General features: G+C 60.9%; 1 protein-coding gene across 1 annotated transcript in view; it reads left to right on the plus strand.

Annotated features, from left to right (window-relative positions):
• The window catches only part of LOC309452914 (helicase SRCAP-like), a gene marked incomplete at its 3' end in the record, with an annotated part of 46458 nt that overhangs the window by 11283 nt on the left and 18591 nt on the right, over positions 1–16584 (plus strand). The window contains 7 exon segments of the mRNA XM_082077572.1: positions 1594–1756; positions 3721–3815; positions 7110–7182; positions 8013–8102; positions 10022–10114; positions 13100–13371; positions 14650–14827. Of these exon segments, the coding sequence (XP_081933698.1) occupies positions 1594–1756; positions 3721–3815; positions 7110–7182; positions 8013–8102; positions 10022–10114; positions 13100–13371; positions 14650–14827 (964 nt within the window).

Here is a 16584-nt window from a genome sequence, read left to right on the forward strand (position 1 = left end):
TGGGTGCCCATTGATGACCCATGATGACCATTGGGTGCCCATTGATGACCCATGGTGACCATTGGATGACATTGGGTGCCCATAGATGAGCCATGGTGACCATTGGGTGCCCATTGATGACCCATGATGACCATTGGGTGCTCATTAGTGACCTATGGTGACCATTGGGTGCCCATTGCTGACCCATGGTGACCATTGGGTGCCCATTGATGACCCATGATGACCATTGGGTGCCCATTGCTTACCCGTGGTGACCATTGGATGACATTGGGTGCCCATTGCTGACCCATGGTGACCATTGGGTGCCCATTGATGACCCGTGTTGGCTGTTCATTGAGTGTTGATGACCCATGGTGGCCCTTGGGTACCCATTGATGACCCATGTTGGCCGTTCGTTGGGTGTTGATGACTCATGATGACCATTGGGTGCCCATTGCTGACCCGTGGTGACCATTGGATGACATTGGGTGCCAATTGCTGACCCATGATGACCATTGGGTGCCCATTGATGACCCGTGTTGGCCATTCATTGAGTGTTGATGACCCACAATGACCATTGGGTGCCCATTGATGACCCGTGTTGGCCGTTCGTTGAGTGTTGATGACCATTGGGTGCCCATTGCCGACCTGTGGTGACCATTGGATGACATTGGGTGCCCATTGCTGACCCATGATGACCATTGGGTGCCCATTGATGACCCATGGTGACCATTGGATGACATTGGGTGCCCATTGCTGACCCATGTTGGCTGTTCATTGAGTGTTGATGACCCATGGTGACCATTGGGTGCCCATTGATGACCCATGATGACCATTGGGTGCCCATTGATGACCCGTGGTGACCATTGGGTGCCCATTGCCAACCCGTGGTGACCATTGGATGACATTGGGTGCCCATTGATGACCCATGATGGCCATTGGGTGCCCATTGATGACCCATGATGACCATAGGGTGCTTGTTGGTGACCCATAGTGAACTTTGGATGACATTGGGTGCCCATTGCTGACCCATGATGACCATTGGGTGCCCATTGCTGACCCATGGTGACCATTGGATGACATTGGGTGCCCATTGATGACCGATGATGACCATTCGGTGCCCATTGATGACCCATGATGACCATAGGGTGCTTGTTGGTGACCCATAGTGAACTTTGGATGACATTGGGTGCCCATTGCTGACCCATGATGACCATTGGGTGCCCATTGCTGACCCTTGGTGACCATTGGATGACATTGGGTGCCCATTGCTGACCCATGTTGGCTGTTCATTGAGTGTTGATGACCCATGGTGACCATTGGGTGCCCATTGATGACCCATGATGACCATTGGGTGCCCATTGATGACCCGTGGTGACCATTGGGTGCCCATTGCTGACCCATGGTGACCATTGGATGACATTGGGTGCCCATTGATGACCTGTGGTGACCATTGGGTGCCCATTGCTGACCCATGATGACCATAGGGCACCCATTGGTGACCCGCGGTGGCCACAGGGCGCCCATTGGTGACCCGCGGTGGCCACAGGGCGCCCATTGGTGACCCGCGGTGGCCACAGGGCGCCCATTGGGTGACGCGGGCGCCCCCTGCAGGTGGTGCAGTTCAAGCAGCAGTCGCGGCTGGAGGAGAAGCGCAAACAGGCCCTGGACCTGCAGCTCGACTTCATCGTGGGCCAGACCGAGAAGTACTCGGACCTGCTGAGCCGCAGCCTGGGGGGCAGCGCCGGCCCCCGGGGACACGGGACAGCGCTCAACGGTGGGGACACGGGGACAATGGGGGACATGGGGACAATGGGGACAATGGGGACAATGGGGACATTGGGGGACACGGGGACAATGGGGACATTGGGGGATATGGGGACAATGGGGGACATGGGGACAATGGGGACAATGGGGGACATGGGGACAATGGGGGACATGGGGACAATGGGGACAATGGGGGATATGGGGACAATGGGGGACAGGGGGACAATGGGGACAATGGGGGACATGGGGACAATGGGGGACAGGGGGACAATGGGGACATTGGGGGATATGGGGACAATGGGGACAATGGGGGACAATGGGGGACATGGGGACAATGGGGACAATGGGGGACATGGGGATAATGGGGGACAGGGGGACAATGGGGATATTGGGGGATATGGGGACAATGGGGGACAGGGGGACAATGGGGACAATGGGGGACATGGGGACAATGGGGGACATGGGGACAATGGGGGACAGGGGGACAATGGGGGACAGGGGGACAATGGGGACATTGGGGGACATGGGGACAATGGGGACAATGGGGACAATGGGGGACATGGGGACAATGGGGGACATGGGGACAATGGGGACAATGGGGGACAATGGGGGACATGGGGACAATGGGGACAATGGGGGACAATGGGGGACACGGGGAGAATGGGGACATTGGGGACAATGGGGACATTGGGGGACATGGGGACAATGGGGGCAATGGGGGACAATGGGGGACATGGGGACAATGGGGACAATGGGGGACAATGGGGGACACGGGGAGAATGGGGACATTGGGGACAATGGGGACATTGGGGGACATGGGGACAATGGGGACAATGGGGACAATGGGGGACATGGGGACAATGGGGACAATGGGGGACAATGGGGGACACGGGGAGAATGGGGACATTGGGGACATTGGGGGACATGGGGACAATGGGGGACATGGGGACAATGGGGACAATGGGGGACATGGGGATAATGGGGGACAGGGGGACAATGGGGATATTGGGGGATATGGGGACAATGGGGGACACGGGGAGAATGAGGACATTGGGGACAATGGGGACATTGGGGGACACGGGGACAATGGGGACATTGGGGGATATGGGGACAATGGGGGACACGGGGACAATGGGGGACAGGGGGACAATGGGGGACATGGGGACAATGGGGGACATGGGGACAATGGGGACAATGGGGGACATGGGGATAATGGGGACAATGGGGGACATGGGGATAATGGGGGACAGGGGGACAATGGGGACAATGGGGGACAGGGGGACAATGGGGGACATGGGGACAATGGGGACAATGGGGGACATGGGGATAATGGGGACAATGGGGGACATGGGGATAATGGGGGACAGGGGGACAATGGGGACATTGGGGGATATGGGGACAATGGGGGACACGGGGACAATGGGGACAATGGGGGACGGGGATAATGGGGACATTGGGGGACATGGGGATATGGGATATGGAACATGGGATATGGGGACAATGGGGACAACGGGGGACATGATGGGGACAATGGGGACATGGGGATATGGGACATGGGATTTGGGGACATGGGGACAATGGGGACATTGGGGGACATGGGGACAATGGGGGACATGGGGACATGGGATATGGGGACAATGGGGACATTGGGGGACATGGGGATATGGGACATGGGATATGGGGACAATGGGGGACAAAGGGGACATTGGGGGACATGGGGATATGGGACATGGGCATATGGGATATGGGATATGGGGACATGGGGACATTGGGGGACATGGGGATATGGGACATGGGATATGGGACATGGGATATGGGGACAATGGGGGACAAAGGGGACATTGGGGGACATGGGGATATGGGACATGGGATATGGGGACATGGGGAAAATGGGGATATGGGGACAGTGGGGATAATGGGGGGACATGGGGACAGTGGGGCCAGGGACACCCATGGGTGCTGTCACCCCCCCAGATGGGGACATGGAGCTGCCGGACGATGACGTCACTGACAGCCCCCCCGAGACGGGCCGGCCCCTGGAGGGGCTGCTGGGGACCCTGCCCCCACAGGTACCCCCGGGTCACCCCCCGTGTCCCCGGGTCACCCCCGGGTCACCCCCCGTGTCCCCATGGCACCCCCGTGTCACCCCCCGTGTCCCTGGGTCACCCCCATGTCACCCCATGTCCTTGTGTCACCCCCATATCACCCCCATGTGTCCCCCCATGTTCCCCTGTGTCCCCATGTGACCCTATGTCCCCGTGTGACCCCGTGTCCCCGTGTGTCCCCTCATGTCCCCATGTGACCCCATGTCCCTGTGTGTCCCTGTGTCCCCATGTGACCCCCATGTCCCCGTGTCCCCCATGTCCCCATGTGACCCTGTGTCCCCGTGTCCCCCATGTCCCCATGTGACCCCATGTCCCCGTGTGTCCCCGTGTCCCCCATGTCCCCATGTGACCCCATGTCCCCATGTGACCCCGTGTCCCCCCATGTCCCCATGTGACCCCTTGTCCCATGTGACCCCATGTCCCCGTGTGTCCCCATGTGACCCCATGTCCCTGTGTCCCCCATGTCCCCATGTGACCCCATGTCCCCATGTGACCCCATGTCCCCATGTGACCCCGTGTCCCCCCATGTCCCCATGTGACCCCTTGTCCCATGTGACCCCATGTCCCCGTGTGTCCCCATGTGACCCCATGTCCCTGTGTCCCCCATGTCCCCATGTGACCCCATGTCCCCATGTGACCCCATGTCCCCGTGTGACCCCGTGTCCCCATGTGTCCCTGTGTCCCCCCATGTCCCCATGTGACCCTGTGTCCCCGTGTCCCCCATGTCCCCATGTGACCCCATGTCCCCATGTGACCCCGTGTCCCCCCATGTCCCCATGTGACCCCTTGTCCCATGTGACCCCATGTCCCCGTGTGTCCCCATGTGACCCCATGTCCCTGTGTCCCCCATGTCCCCATGTGACCCCATGTCCCCATGTGACCCCATATCCCCGTGTGACCCCGTGTCCCCGTGTGTCCCTGTGTCCCCCATGTCCCCATGTGACCCCATGTCCCCATGTGACCCCATGTCCCTGTGTCCCCCCTGTGTCCCCATGTGACCCCATGTCCCCATATGACCCCGTGTCCCCATGTGACCTGGTGTCCCCGTGTGTCCCCGTGTCCCCCCATGTCCCCATATGACCCCGTGTCCCCATGTGACCCCATGTCCCCGTGTGTCCCCGTGTCCCCCCATGTCCCCATATGACCCCGTGTCCCCATGTGACCCCATGTCCCGGCATGTCCCCATGTGACCCTGTGTCCCCGTGTCCCCCATGTCCCCATGTGACCCCATGTCCCCGTGTGACCCCATGTCCCCCCATGTCCCCATGTGACCCCATGTCCCATGTGACCCCATGTCCTCATGTGTCCCCCCATGTCCCCATGTGTCCCCCCATGTCCCCATGTAACCCCATGTCCCCTGTGTCCCTGTGTGACCCCGTGTCCCCATGTGACCCCATGTCCCCATGTGTCCCCGTGTCCCCCCATGTCCCCATGTGACCCCATGTCCCCATGTGTCCCCCTGTCCCCGTGTCTCCCTTGTCCCCCCATGTCCCCATGTGACCCCATGTCCCCATGTGACCCCATGTCCCCATGTGACCCCATGTCCCTGTGTCCCCCCTGTGTCCCCATGTGACCCCATGTCCCCATGTGACCCCATGTCCCCATATGACCCCGTGTCCCCATGTGACCTGGTGTCCCCGTGTGTCCCCGTGTCCCCCCATGTCCCCATATGACCCCGTGTCCCCATGTGACCCCATGTCCCCATGTGTCCCCATGTCCCCGTGTGTCCCCGTGTCCCCCCATGTCCCCATATGACCCCGTGTCCCCATGTGACCCCATGTCCCCGTGTGTCCCCGTGTCCCCCCATGTCCCCATATGACCCCGTGTCCCCATGTGACCCCATGTCCCATGTGACCCCATGTCCTCATGTGTCCCCCCATGTCCCCATGTGTCCCCCCATGTCCCCATGTAACCCCATGTCCCCTGTGTCCCTGTGTGACCCCGTGTCCCCATGTGACCCCATGTCCCCATGTGTCCCCGTGTCCCCCCATGTCCCCATGTGACCCCATGTCCCCATGTGTCCCCCTGTCCCCGTGTCTCCCTTGTCCCCCCATGTCCCCATGTGACCCCATGTCCCCATGTGACCCCATGTCCCCCCATGTCCCCATGTGACCCCATATCCCCATGTAACCCCATGTCCCCATGTGACCCTGTGTCCCCCCATGTCCCCATGTGACCCCATGTCCCCTGTGTCCCTGTGTGACCCCGTGTCCCCATGTGACCCCATGTCCCCATGTGTCCCCGTGTCCCCCCACGTCCCATGTGTCCCCATGTCCCCGTGTGACCCCATGTCCCTGTCTGTCCCCGTGTCCCCCCATGTCCCCATGTGACCCCATGTCCCCATGTGACTCCATGTCCCCCATATGACCCCATGTCCCCGTGTGTCCCTCTGTCCCCCATGTCCCCATGTGACCCCATGTCCCCATGTAACCCCATGTCCCCATGTGACCCCATGTCCCCGTGTGTCCCCCCATGTCCCCATGTGACCCCATGTCCCCATGTGACCCCATGTCCCCATGTAACCCCATGTCTCCGTGTGACCCCGTGTCCCCATGTAACCCCATGTCCCCGTGTCCCCCCATGTCCCCATGTGACCCCATGTCCCCGTGTGACCCCGTGTCCCCGTGTGTCCCCCCATGTCCCCATGCGACCCCATGTCCCCGTGTGTCCCTGTGTCCCCTCATGTCCCCGCGTGTCGCGGTGTCCCCATGTCCCCCTGTGTCCCCGTGTCCCCCCATGTCCCATGTGACCCCATGTCCCCATGTGACCCCGTGTCCCCGTGTGTCCCCGTGTCCCCCCGTGTCCCCCCGTGTCCCCATGTGACCCCGTGTCCCCGTGTGTCCCCGTGTCCCCCCATGTCCCCATGTGACCCCATGTGACCCCATGTCCCATGTGACCCCATGTCCCCATGTGACCCTGTGTCCCCGCATGTCCCCATGTGACCCCATGTCCCCATGTGACCCCATGTCCCCATGTGACCCCATGTCCCCCCATGTCCCCATGTGACCCCATGTCCCCATGTGTCCCCATTTCGCCCTGTGTCCCCATGTGACCCCCTGTCCCCATGTGACCCTGTGTCCCCCCATGTGTCCCCCCATGTCCCCATGTGTCCCCCCATGTCCCCATGTGTCCCCCCATGTCCCCATGTGACCCTGTGTCCCCCCATGTGTCCCCCCATGTCCCCATGTGACCCCATGTCCCCATGTGACCCTGTGTCCCCCCGTGTCCCCATGTGACCCGGTGTCCCCGTGTCCCCAGGGGCTGCTGGGCCGGAACCCGCGGCCGTGGGAGCCCCGAGAGGACGACGAGGAGTTCGCGGCCGAGGACGAGGGTGAGAGGGGACACTCCTGTCATTGTCACCCCTGGGGACACTCGGGTCACTGTCACCCCTGGGGACACCGTCACCCCTTGGGGACACACCTGTAATTGAGCTCTGTCACCTCTGGGGACACTGTCACCCATCCCTGGGCTGTGTCACCCCTTGGTGACTCTGTCACCTCTTGGGGACTCTTGTCACCCATTGGGGACACTGTCACCCATCCCTGGGGACCTTGTCACCCATCCCTGGGCTCTGTCACCCCTTGGGGACTCTGTCACCTCTTGGGGACTCTTGTCACCCCTTGGGGACCTTGTCACCCATCCCTGGGGACCTTGTCACCCCTTGTGGACACTGTCACCTCTTGGGGACTCTTGTCACCCCTTGGGGACTCTTGTCACCCATCCCTGGGCTCTGTCACCCCTTGGGGACACTGTCACCCATCCCTGGGCTCTGTCACCCCTTGGGGACTCTGTCACCTCTTGGGGACTCTTGTCACCCCTTGGGGACCTTGTCACCCATCCCTGGGGACCTTGTCACCCCTTGTGGACACTGTCACCCATCCCTGGGCTCTGTCACCCCTTGGGGACACTGTCACCTCTTGGGGACTCTTGTCACCCATTGGGGACACTGTCACCCATCCCTGGGCTCTGTCACCCCTTCGGGACTCTGTCACCTCTTGGGGACTCTTGTCACCCCTTGGGGACCTTGTCACCCATCCCTGGGCTGTGTCACCCCTTGAGGACTCTGTCACCTCTTGGGGACCCTGTCACCCATCCCTGGGGACCCTGTCACCCCTTGGGGACCCTGTCACCCCTTGGGGACACTGTCACCCGTCCCCGCAGGCGAGGACGAGGAGGAGACGATCGCGGCGCAGGAGCGGCTGGAGGGCGACGTGGATCATCAGCAGGAGCTGGACGAGCTGGAGAGGGAGGGTACGGGACACACGGGGACATGGGGACACACGGGGACATGGGGACAGGGGGGGACATGGGGACAGGGGGGGACATGGGGACACACGGGGACAGGGGGACATGGGGACACACGGGGGACATGGGGACACACGGGGACATGGGGACACACAGGGGACATGGGGACATGGGGGGACATGGGGACACCTGGGGACATGGGGACACACGGGGACATGGGGACACACGGGGGACATGGGGACACGGGGGGACATGGGGACACCTGGGAACATGGGGACACACGGGGACATGGGGACACACGGGGGACATGGGGACACACGGGGGACATGGGGACACACGGGGATATGGGGACACACGGGGACATGGGGACACACATGGGACATGGGGACACATGGGGGACATGGGGATATGGGGACATGGGGACACACATGGGACATGGGGACACACGGGGGACATGGGGACACACGGGGAACATGGGGACACGGGGGGACATGGGGACACACGGGGGACATGGGGACATGGGGACACACGGGGGACATGGGGACATGGGGACACACGGGGACATGGGGACACACGGGGGACATGGGGACATGGGGACACACGGGGACATGGGGACACAGGGACACATGGGGGACATGGGGACACACATGGAGACTGGGGGACATAGGGACACACATGGGGACACACATGGGACATGGGGATATGGGGACAGGGGACATGGGGACACACAGGGGGATATGGGGACACACGTGGGACATGGGGACACACATGGGGACATGGGGACACATGGGACATGGGGACACACATGGGGATATGGGGACACACATGGGACATGGGGACACACATGGAGACTGGGGGACATGGGGACACACATGGGGACATGGGACGTGGGGACACACAGGGCACATGGGGATATGGGACATAGGGACAGGGGACACACATGGGACATGGGGATATGGGGACACACATGGGATATGGGGACATGGGGACACGTGGGACATGGGGATATGGGGACAGGGGGATACGGGACACAGGGACAGGGGACATGGGGACACACATGGGGATATGGGGACACACATGGGACATGGGGATATGGGGATGTGGGACATGGGGACAGGGGACATGGAGACAGGGGACATGGGGACAGGGGACACACATGGGACAGGGGGACATGAGGATACACATGGGGACACACATGGGGACAGACATGGGGCTATGGGGACATACTTGGGACATGGGGACACAGATAGGACATGGGAACACATATAGGACATGGGGACACACATGGGGACATGGGGACATGGGGACACACATGGGGACATGACGACACAGATAGGACATGGGGACACATATAGGACATGGGGACACACATGGGGACATGGGGACACACTTGGGACATGACAACACAGATAGGACATGGAGACACACATGGGACATGGGGACACACATGGGACATGACGACACAGATAGGACATGGGGACACATATAGGACATGGGGACACACATGGGGACATGGGGACACATATAGGACATGGGGACACACATGGGGACATGGGGACACACATGGGGCGTGACGACACAGATAGGACATGGGGACACATATAGGACATGGGGCCACATAGGACATGGGGACACACATGGGACATGACGACACAGATAGGACCTTGGGACACATATAGGACATGGGGACACACATGGGGACACACAGGGGGACACATGGGGACATGGGGACCCCATGGGGCAGGGGGATATGGGGACAGGGGGACGTGGGGACACATGGGACATGGGGATATGGGGACACATGGGACATGGGGATATGGGGACAGGGGCCATGGGGACACACCTGGGGACATGGGGCCACCCTGGGGCCGTGTCCCGTGTCCCCACGTGTCCCCACGTGTCCCCGTGTGTCCCCCGTCCCGCAGGGGCCCTGCCCATGGAGGAGCTGCTCCAGCGCTACGCCGGAGCCTTCACCGACTCCGACTGCGACTCCCCCCCGGCCTGCAGCACCCGCTCAGGTACCCGCCGTGGCTGCCGGGGGCACCCATGGGTGCTATGGGGTCACCCCTGGGTCCTAAAACCCCCCCCAAGTGCTATATGGGCACCCCTGGGTCCTAAAGACACCCCCAAGTGCTATATGGGCACCACTGGGTCCTAAAGACCCCCTAGGTGCTATAGGGCCACCCTTGGGTCCTAGAGACCCTTGGGTGCTATGTGGCCATCCCTGGGTCCTAGAGACCCTTGGGTGCTATGGGGCCACCCCTGGGTCCTAGAGACCCCCCCCAAGTGCTATATGGGCACCCCTGGGTCGTAAAGACACCCCCAAGTGCTATATGGGCACCCCTGGGTCCTAAAGACACCCCCAAGTGCTATGGGGTCACCCCTGGGTCCTAAAGACCCCCCCAAGTGCTATATGGGCACCCCTGGGTCCTAAAGACCCCCCCAAGTGCTATATGGGCACCCCTGGGTCCTAAAGACACCCCCAAGTGCTATGGGGTCACCCCTGGGTCCTAAAGACCCCCCCAAGTGCTGTATGGGCACCTCTGGGTCCTAAAGACCCCTGGGTGCTGTAAGGTCACCGCTGGGTCCTAAAGACACCGCCAGGTGCTATAGGGCCACCCTTGGGTGCTATAGGGTCACCCCTGGGTCCTAGAGACCCCTTAGGTGCTGTAGGGTCACCGCTGGGTCCTAAAGACCCCCAAGTAGCACAGGGACACCCTTGGGTGCTACAGAGTCACCCCTGGCTCCTAGAGACCCCCAGGTGCTATGGGACCACCCCTGGGTGCTATAGGGTCACCCCTGGGTCCTAAAGACCCCCCCCCCCCAGGTAGCACAGGGTCACCCCTGGGTCCTAGAGACCCTTGGGTGCTATGGGGCCACCCCTGGGTCCTAGAGACCCCCCCCCAAGTGCTATATGGGCACCCCTGGGTCCTAAAGACACCCCCAGGTGCTGTAGGGTCACCCCTGGGTCCTAAAGACCCCCCCTAGGTAGCACAGGGACTCCCTTGGGTGCTGTAGGGTCACCCCTGGGTCCTAAAGACCCCCCCAAGTGCTATATGGGCACCCCTGGGTCCTAGAGACCCCCAGGTGCTATAGGGCCATTCTTGGGTGCTATAGGGTCACCCTGGGTCCTCGAGACCCCCCAAGTACCACAGGGTCACCCCTGGGTCCTAAAGACCCCCAGGTGCTGTAGGGTCACCCTTGGGTGCTATAGGGTCACCCCTGGGTCCTAAACCCCCCCCCCAAGTGCTATATGGGCACCGCTGGGTCCTAAAGACACCCCCAAGTGCTGTGGGGTCACCCCTGGGTCCTAAAGACCCCCCCCAAGTGCTATAGGGCCACTCCTGGGTCCTAAAGACCCCCCCAAGTGCTGTATGGGCACCCCTGGGTCCTAAAGACCCCCCCAAGTGCTATATGGGCACCCCTGGGTCCTAAAGACCCCCCCCAAGTGCTGTAGGGTCACCGCAGGGTCCTAAAGACCCCCTAGGTGCTATAGGGCCACCCTTGGGTCCTAGAGACCCTTGGGTGCTATGGGGCCACCACTGGGTCCTAAAGACCCCCCAGGTAGCACAGGGTCACCCCTGGGTCCTAGAAACCCCCAGGTGTTAGAGGGTCACCCCTGGGTCCTAAAGACCCCCCCCCCAGGTAGCACAGGGACTCCCTTGGGTGCTACAGAGTCACCCCTGGGTCCTAGAGACCCCCAGGTGCTATGGGACCACCCCTGGGTGCTATAGGGTCACCCCTGGGTCCTAAAGACCCCCCCCCCCCAGGTAGCACAGGGTCACCCCTGGGTCCTAGAGACCCCTTAGGTGTTATGGGGCCACCCCTGGGTCCTAAAGACCCCCCCCCAGGTAGCACAGGGACTCCTTTGGGTGCTATAGGGTCACCCCTGGGTCCTAGAGACCCCTTAGGTGCTATGGGGCCACCCCTGAGTCCTAGAGACCCTTGGGTGCTATGGGGCCACCCCTGGGTCCTAGAGACTCCCCAGGTGCTATAGGGCCACCCTTGGGTGCTATAGGGTCACCCCTGGGTCCTAGAGACCCCAGGTGCTGTAGGGCCACCCTTGGGTGCTATAGGGTCACCCCTGGGTCCTAAAGACCCCCCCCGGTGCTGTAGGGTCACTGCTGGGTCCTAAAGACCCCCCAAGTGCTATATGGGCACCCCTGGGTCCTAGAGACCCCTTAGGTGCTATGGGGCCACCCCTGAGTCCTAGAGACCCTTGGGTGCTATGGGGCCACCACTGGGTCCTAGAGACTCCCCAGGTGCTATAGGGCCACTCTTGGGTGCTATAGGGTCACCCCTGGGTCCTAAAACCCCCCCCAGTGCTGTAGGGTCACCCCTGGGTCCTAGAGACCCCCAGATAGCACAGGGTCACCACTGGGTGCTACAGGGTCACCCCTGGGTCCTAGAGAACCCCAGCTGCTATGGGGCCACCTGTGGGTCCTATAGACCCTTGGGTGCTATGGGGCCACCCCTGAGTCCTAGAGACCCTTGGGTGCTATGGGGCCACCCCTGGGTCCTAAAGACCCCCCCCCAGGTAGCACAGGGACTCCTTTGGGTGCTATAGGGTCACCCCTGGGTCCTAGAGACCCCTTAGGTGCTATGGGGCCACCCCTGGGTCCTAGAGAGCCTTGGGTGCTATGGGGCCACAACTGGGTCCTACAGACTCCCCAGGTGCTATACGGCCACCCTTGGGTGCTATAGGGTCACCCCTGGGTCCTAGAGACCCCTTAGGTGTTATGTGGCCACCCCTTGGTCCTAGAGACTCCCCAGGTGCTATAGGGCCACCCTTGGGTGCTATAGGGTCACCCCTGGGTCCTAGAGACCCTTGGTTGCTATGGGGCCACCCCTGGGTCCTAGAGACCCCTTAGGTGTTATGGGGCCACCCCTGGGTCCTAGAGCCCCCCAGCTGCTATGGGGCCACCCTTGGGTGCTCTAGGGCCACCCTTGGGTGCTCCCGCTGGCCCCGCCCCCATCCCCTCCCCATCCCCCGCCCCCCCCAGACTCGCCGGCCGCCGAGAGCGACGACGACGACGAGGACGACGAGGACGAGGACGACGAGGAAGACGAAGAGGAAGAAGACGAAGAGGAAGAGGAGGAGGAAGAGGAAGCCGAGGCGGGTCCCCCCGCCCCCCGAGAACCCTCCCCCGCCCCGGGTGCCCCCCAGCACCCCAACCCCGCCCCCCCCGGCCCCACCCCCAAAAAGGAGATCACCGACATCGCCGCCGCCGCCGAGAGCCTCCAGCCCAAGGGCTACACCTTGGCCACCACCCAGGTACCTCCAGAGGCAGCACCCATGGGTGCTAGAGACCCTCTGGGTGCTATGGATCCATCCCTGGGTCCTAGAGACCTCCCAGGTGATATGGATCCACCCCTGGGTCCTAGAGACCCCCAGGCGTTGTAGGGTCACCCCTGGGTCCTAGAGACCCTCTGGGTGCTATAGATCCACCCATGGGTGCTAGAGACCCTCTGGGTGCTATGGATCCACCCCTGGGTCCTAGAGACCCCCAGGTGTTGTAGGGTCACCCATGGATCTTTGAGACCCCCAGGTAGCTCAGGACCACCCTTGGGTACTATAGGGTCACCCATGGGTCCTAGAGGCCCCCAGGTGTTATAGGGTCACCCATGGGTCCTAGAGACCCTCTGGGTGCTATAGATCCAGCCCTGGGTCCTAGAGACCCCCCAGGTGCTATAGATCCACCCCTGGATCCTAGAGACCCCCCAGGTGTTATAGGGTCACCCCTGGGTCCTTGAGACCCCCAGGTAGCTCAGGACCACCCTTGGGTGCTATAGGGTCACCCCTGGGTCCTAGAGACCCCCAGGTGTTATAGGGTCACCCCTGGGTCCTAGAGACCCTCTGGGTGCTATAGATCCAGCCCTGGGTCCTAGAGACACCCCAGGTGTTATAGGGTCACCCCTGGGTCCTAGAGACCCTCTGGGTGCTATAGATCCACCCATGGGTGCTAGAGACCCTCTGGGTGCTATAGATCCACCCATGGGTGCTAGAGACCCTTCGGGTGCTATGGATCCACCCCTGGGTCCTAGAGACCCTCTGGGTGCTATAGATCCACCCCTGGCTCCTAGAGACCCCCAGGTACCCCAGGACCACCCTTGGGTGCTATAGGGTCACCCATGGGTCCTAGAGACCCCCAGGTAGCTCAGGACCACCCTTGGGTGCTATAGGGTCACCCCTGGGTCCTAGAGAACCCCCAGCTACCCCAGGACCACCCTTGGGTGCTGTAAGTTCACCCTGGGTCCTTGAGACCCCCAGGTAGCTCAGGACCACCCTTGGGTGCTATAGGGTCACCCCTGGGTCCTAGAGACCCCCCAGGTGCTATAGATCCAGCCCTTGGTCCTAGAGACCCCCAGCTACCCCAGGACCACCCTTGGGTGCTGTAGGGTCACCCCTGGGTCCTAAAGATCACCCAGGTTCTATAGGTTCACCCCGGGTCCTAGAGACCCCCAGCTACCTCAGGACCACCCTTGGGTGCTGTAAGTTCACCCTGGGTCCTAGAGACCCCCCAGGTCACCCAAGTGCCCCCTCCCCACCCAGGTGAAGACGCCCATCCCCCACCTGCTCCGGGGCACCCTCCGCGAGTACCAGCACATCGGCCTGGACTGGTTGGTCACCATGTACGAGAAGAAGCTCAACGGGATCCTGGCCGACGAGATGGGGCTGGGCAAGACCATCCAGACCATCTCCCTGCTCGCCCACCTGGCCTGCGAGAAGGGTGAGACACCCCCGGGGGCACCCATGGGTGCTGGGGGGGGCTTGGAGGGGCTTTAGGGTGCATCAGAGCTCCCATGGGTGCTGTGGGGTCTTTAGAGTCTTCGGTGTCCATCAGAGCACCCTTGGGTGCTGTTGGGTCCTTGGGGAGTCTTTAGAGTCCATCAGAGCACCCTTGGGTGCTGTTGAGTCTTCAGAGCCTGTAGTGTCCATCTGAGCACCCTTGGGTGCAGTTTGACCTTTAGAGCCCATCAGAGCACCCTTGGGTGCTGTTGGGTCTTCAGAGTCTTTAGTGTCCATCAGAGCACCCTTGGGTGCTGGGGAGTCCTCATAGAGTCTTTAGTGTCTATCAGAGCATCTATGGGTGCTGTTGGGTCTTTAGAGTCTTCAGTGTCCATCAGAGCACCCTTGGGTGCTGTTGGATCCTCATAGAGTCTTTAGAGTCCATCAGAGCACCTATGGGTGCTGTTGGGTCTTTGAAGTCTTTAGAGTCCATCAGAGCTCCCATGGGTGCTGTTGAGTCTTCAGAGCCTGTAGTGTCCATCAGAGCACCCTTGGGTGCAGTTTGATCTTTAGAGCCCATCAGAGCACCCTTGGGTGCTCTGGGGTCCTCATAGAGTCTTTAGTGTCTATCGTAGCACCCATGGGTGCTGGGGAGTGTTTGTAGGGTCTTTAGTGTCCATCAGAGCACCCATGGGTGCTGTTGGGTCAATGAGATGGGGCTGGGCAAGACCATCCAGACCATCTCCCTGCTCGCCCACCTGGCCTGCGAGAAGGGTGAGACACCCCCGGGGGCACCCATGGGTGCTGGGGGGGGCTTGGAGGGGCTTTAGGGTCAATCGGAGCGCCCTTGGGTGCTGGTGGGTCTGTGGAGTCCATCAGAGCGTCCATGGGTCTTGGGGAGTATTTGTAGGGTCTTCAGTGTCCATCAGAGCACCCTTGGGTCCTGTTGGGTCCTCATAGAGTCTTTAGTGTCCATCAGAGCACCCTTGGGTGCTGTAGGGTCTTCAGAGTCTTTAGTGTCCATCAGAGCACCCTTGGGTGCTGTTGGGTCCTCATAGAGTCTTTAGTGTCTATCAGAGCATCTATGGGTGCTGTTGGGTCTTTAGTCTTTAGTGTCCATCAGAGCACCCTTGGGTGCTGTTGGGTCCTCATAGAGTCTTTAGAGCCCATCAGAGCACCCTTGGGTGCTGTTGGGTCCTCATAGAGTCTTTAGTGTCCATCAGAGCACCCTTGGGTGCTGTGGGGTCCTCATAGAGTCTTTAGAGCCCATCAGAGCACCCTTGGGTGCTGTTGGGTCCTCATAGAGTCTTTAGTGTCCATCAGAGCACCCTTGGGTGCTGTTGGGTCCTCATAGAGTCTTTAGTGTCTATCAGAGCATCTATGGGTGCTGTTGGGTCTTTAGAGTCTTCAGTGTCCATCAGAGCACCCTTGGGTGCTGTTGGGTCCTCATAGAGTCTTTAGTGTCCATCAGAGCACCCTTGGGTGCTGTTGTGTCTTTAGAGTCTTTAGTGTCTATCTGAGCACCCTTGGGTGCTGTTGGGTCCTCATAGAGTCTTTAGTGTCCATTAGAGCACCCTTGGGTGCTGTTGTGTCTTTAGAGTCTTTAGTGTCTATCTGAGCACCCTTGGGTGCTGTTGGGTCCTCATAGAGTCTTTAGTGTCCATCAGAGCACCCTTGGGTGCTGTAGGGTCTTTAGAGTCTTTAGTGTCCATCAGAGCACCCTTGGGTGCTCTAGGGTCTTTAGAGTCTTTAGTGTCC

Source organism: Streptopelia decaocto, assembly GCF_964273445.1.
Source record: "Streptopelia decaocto genome assembly, contig: HAP1_SCAFFOLD_281, whole genome shotgun sequence".
Lineage (NCBI taxonomy): Eukaryota > Metazoa > Chordata > Aves > Columbiformes > Columbidae > Streptopelia > Streptopelia decaocto.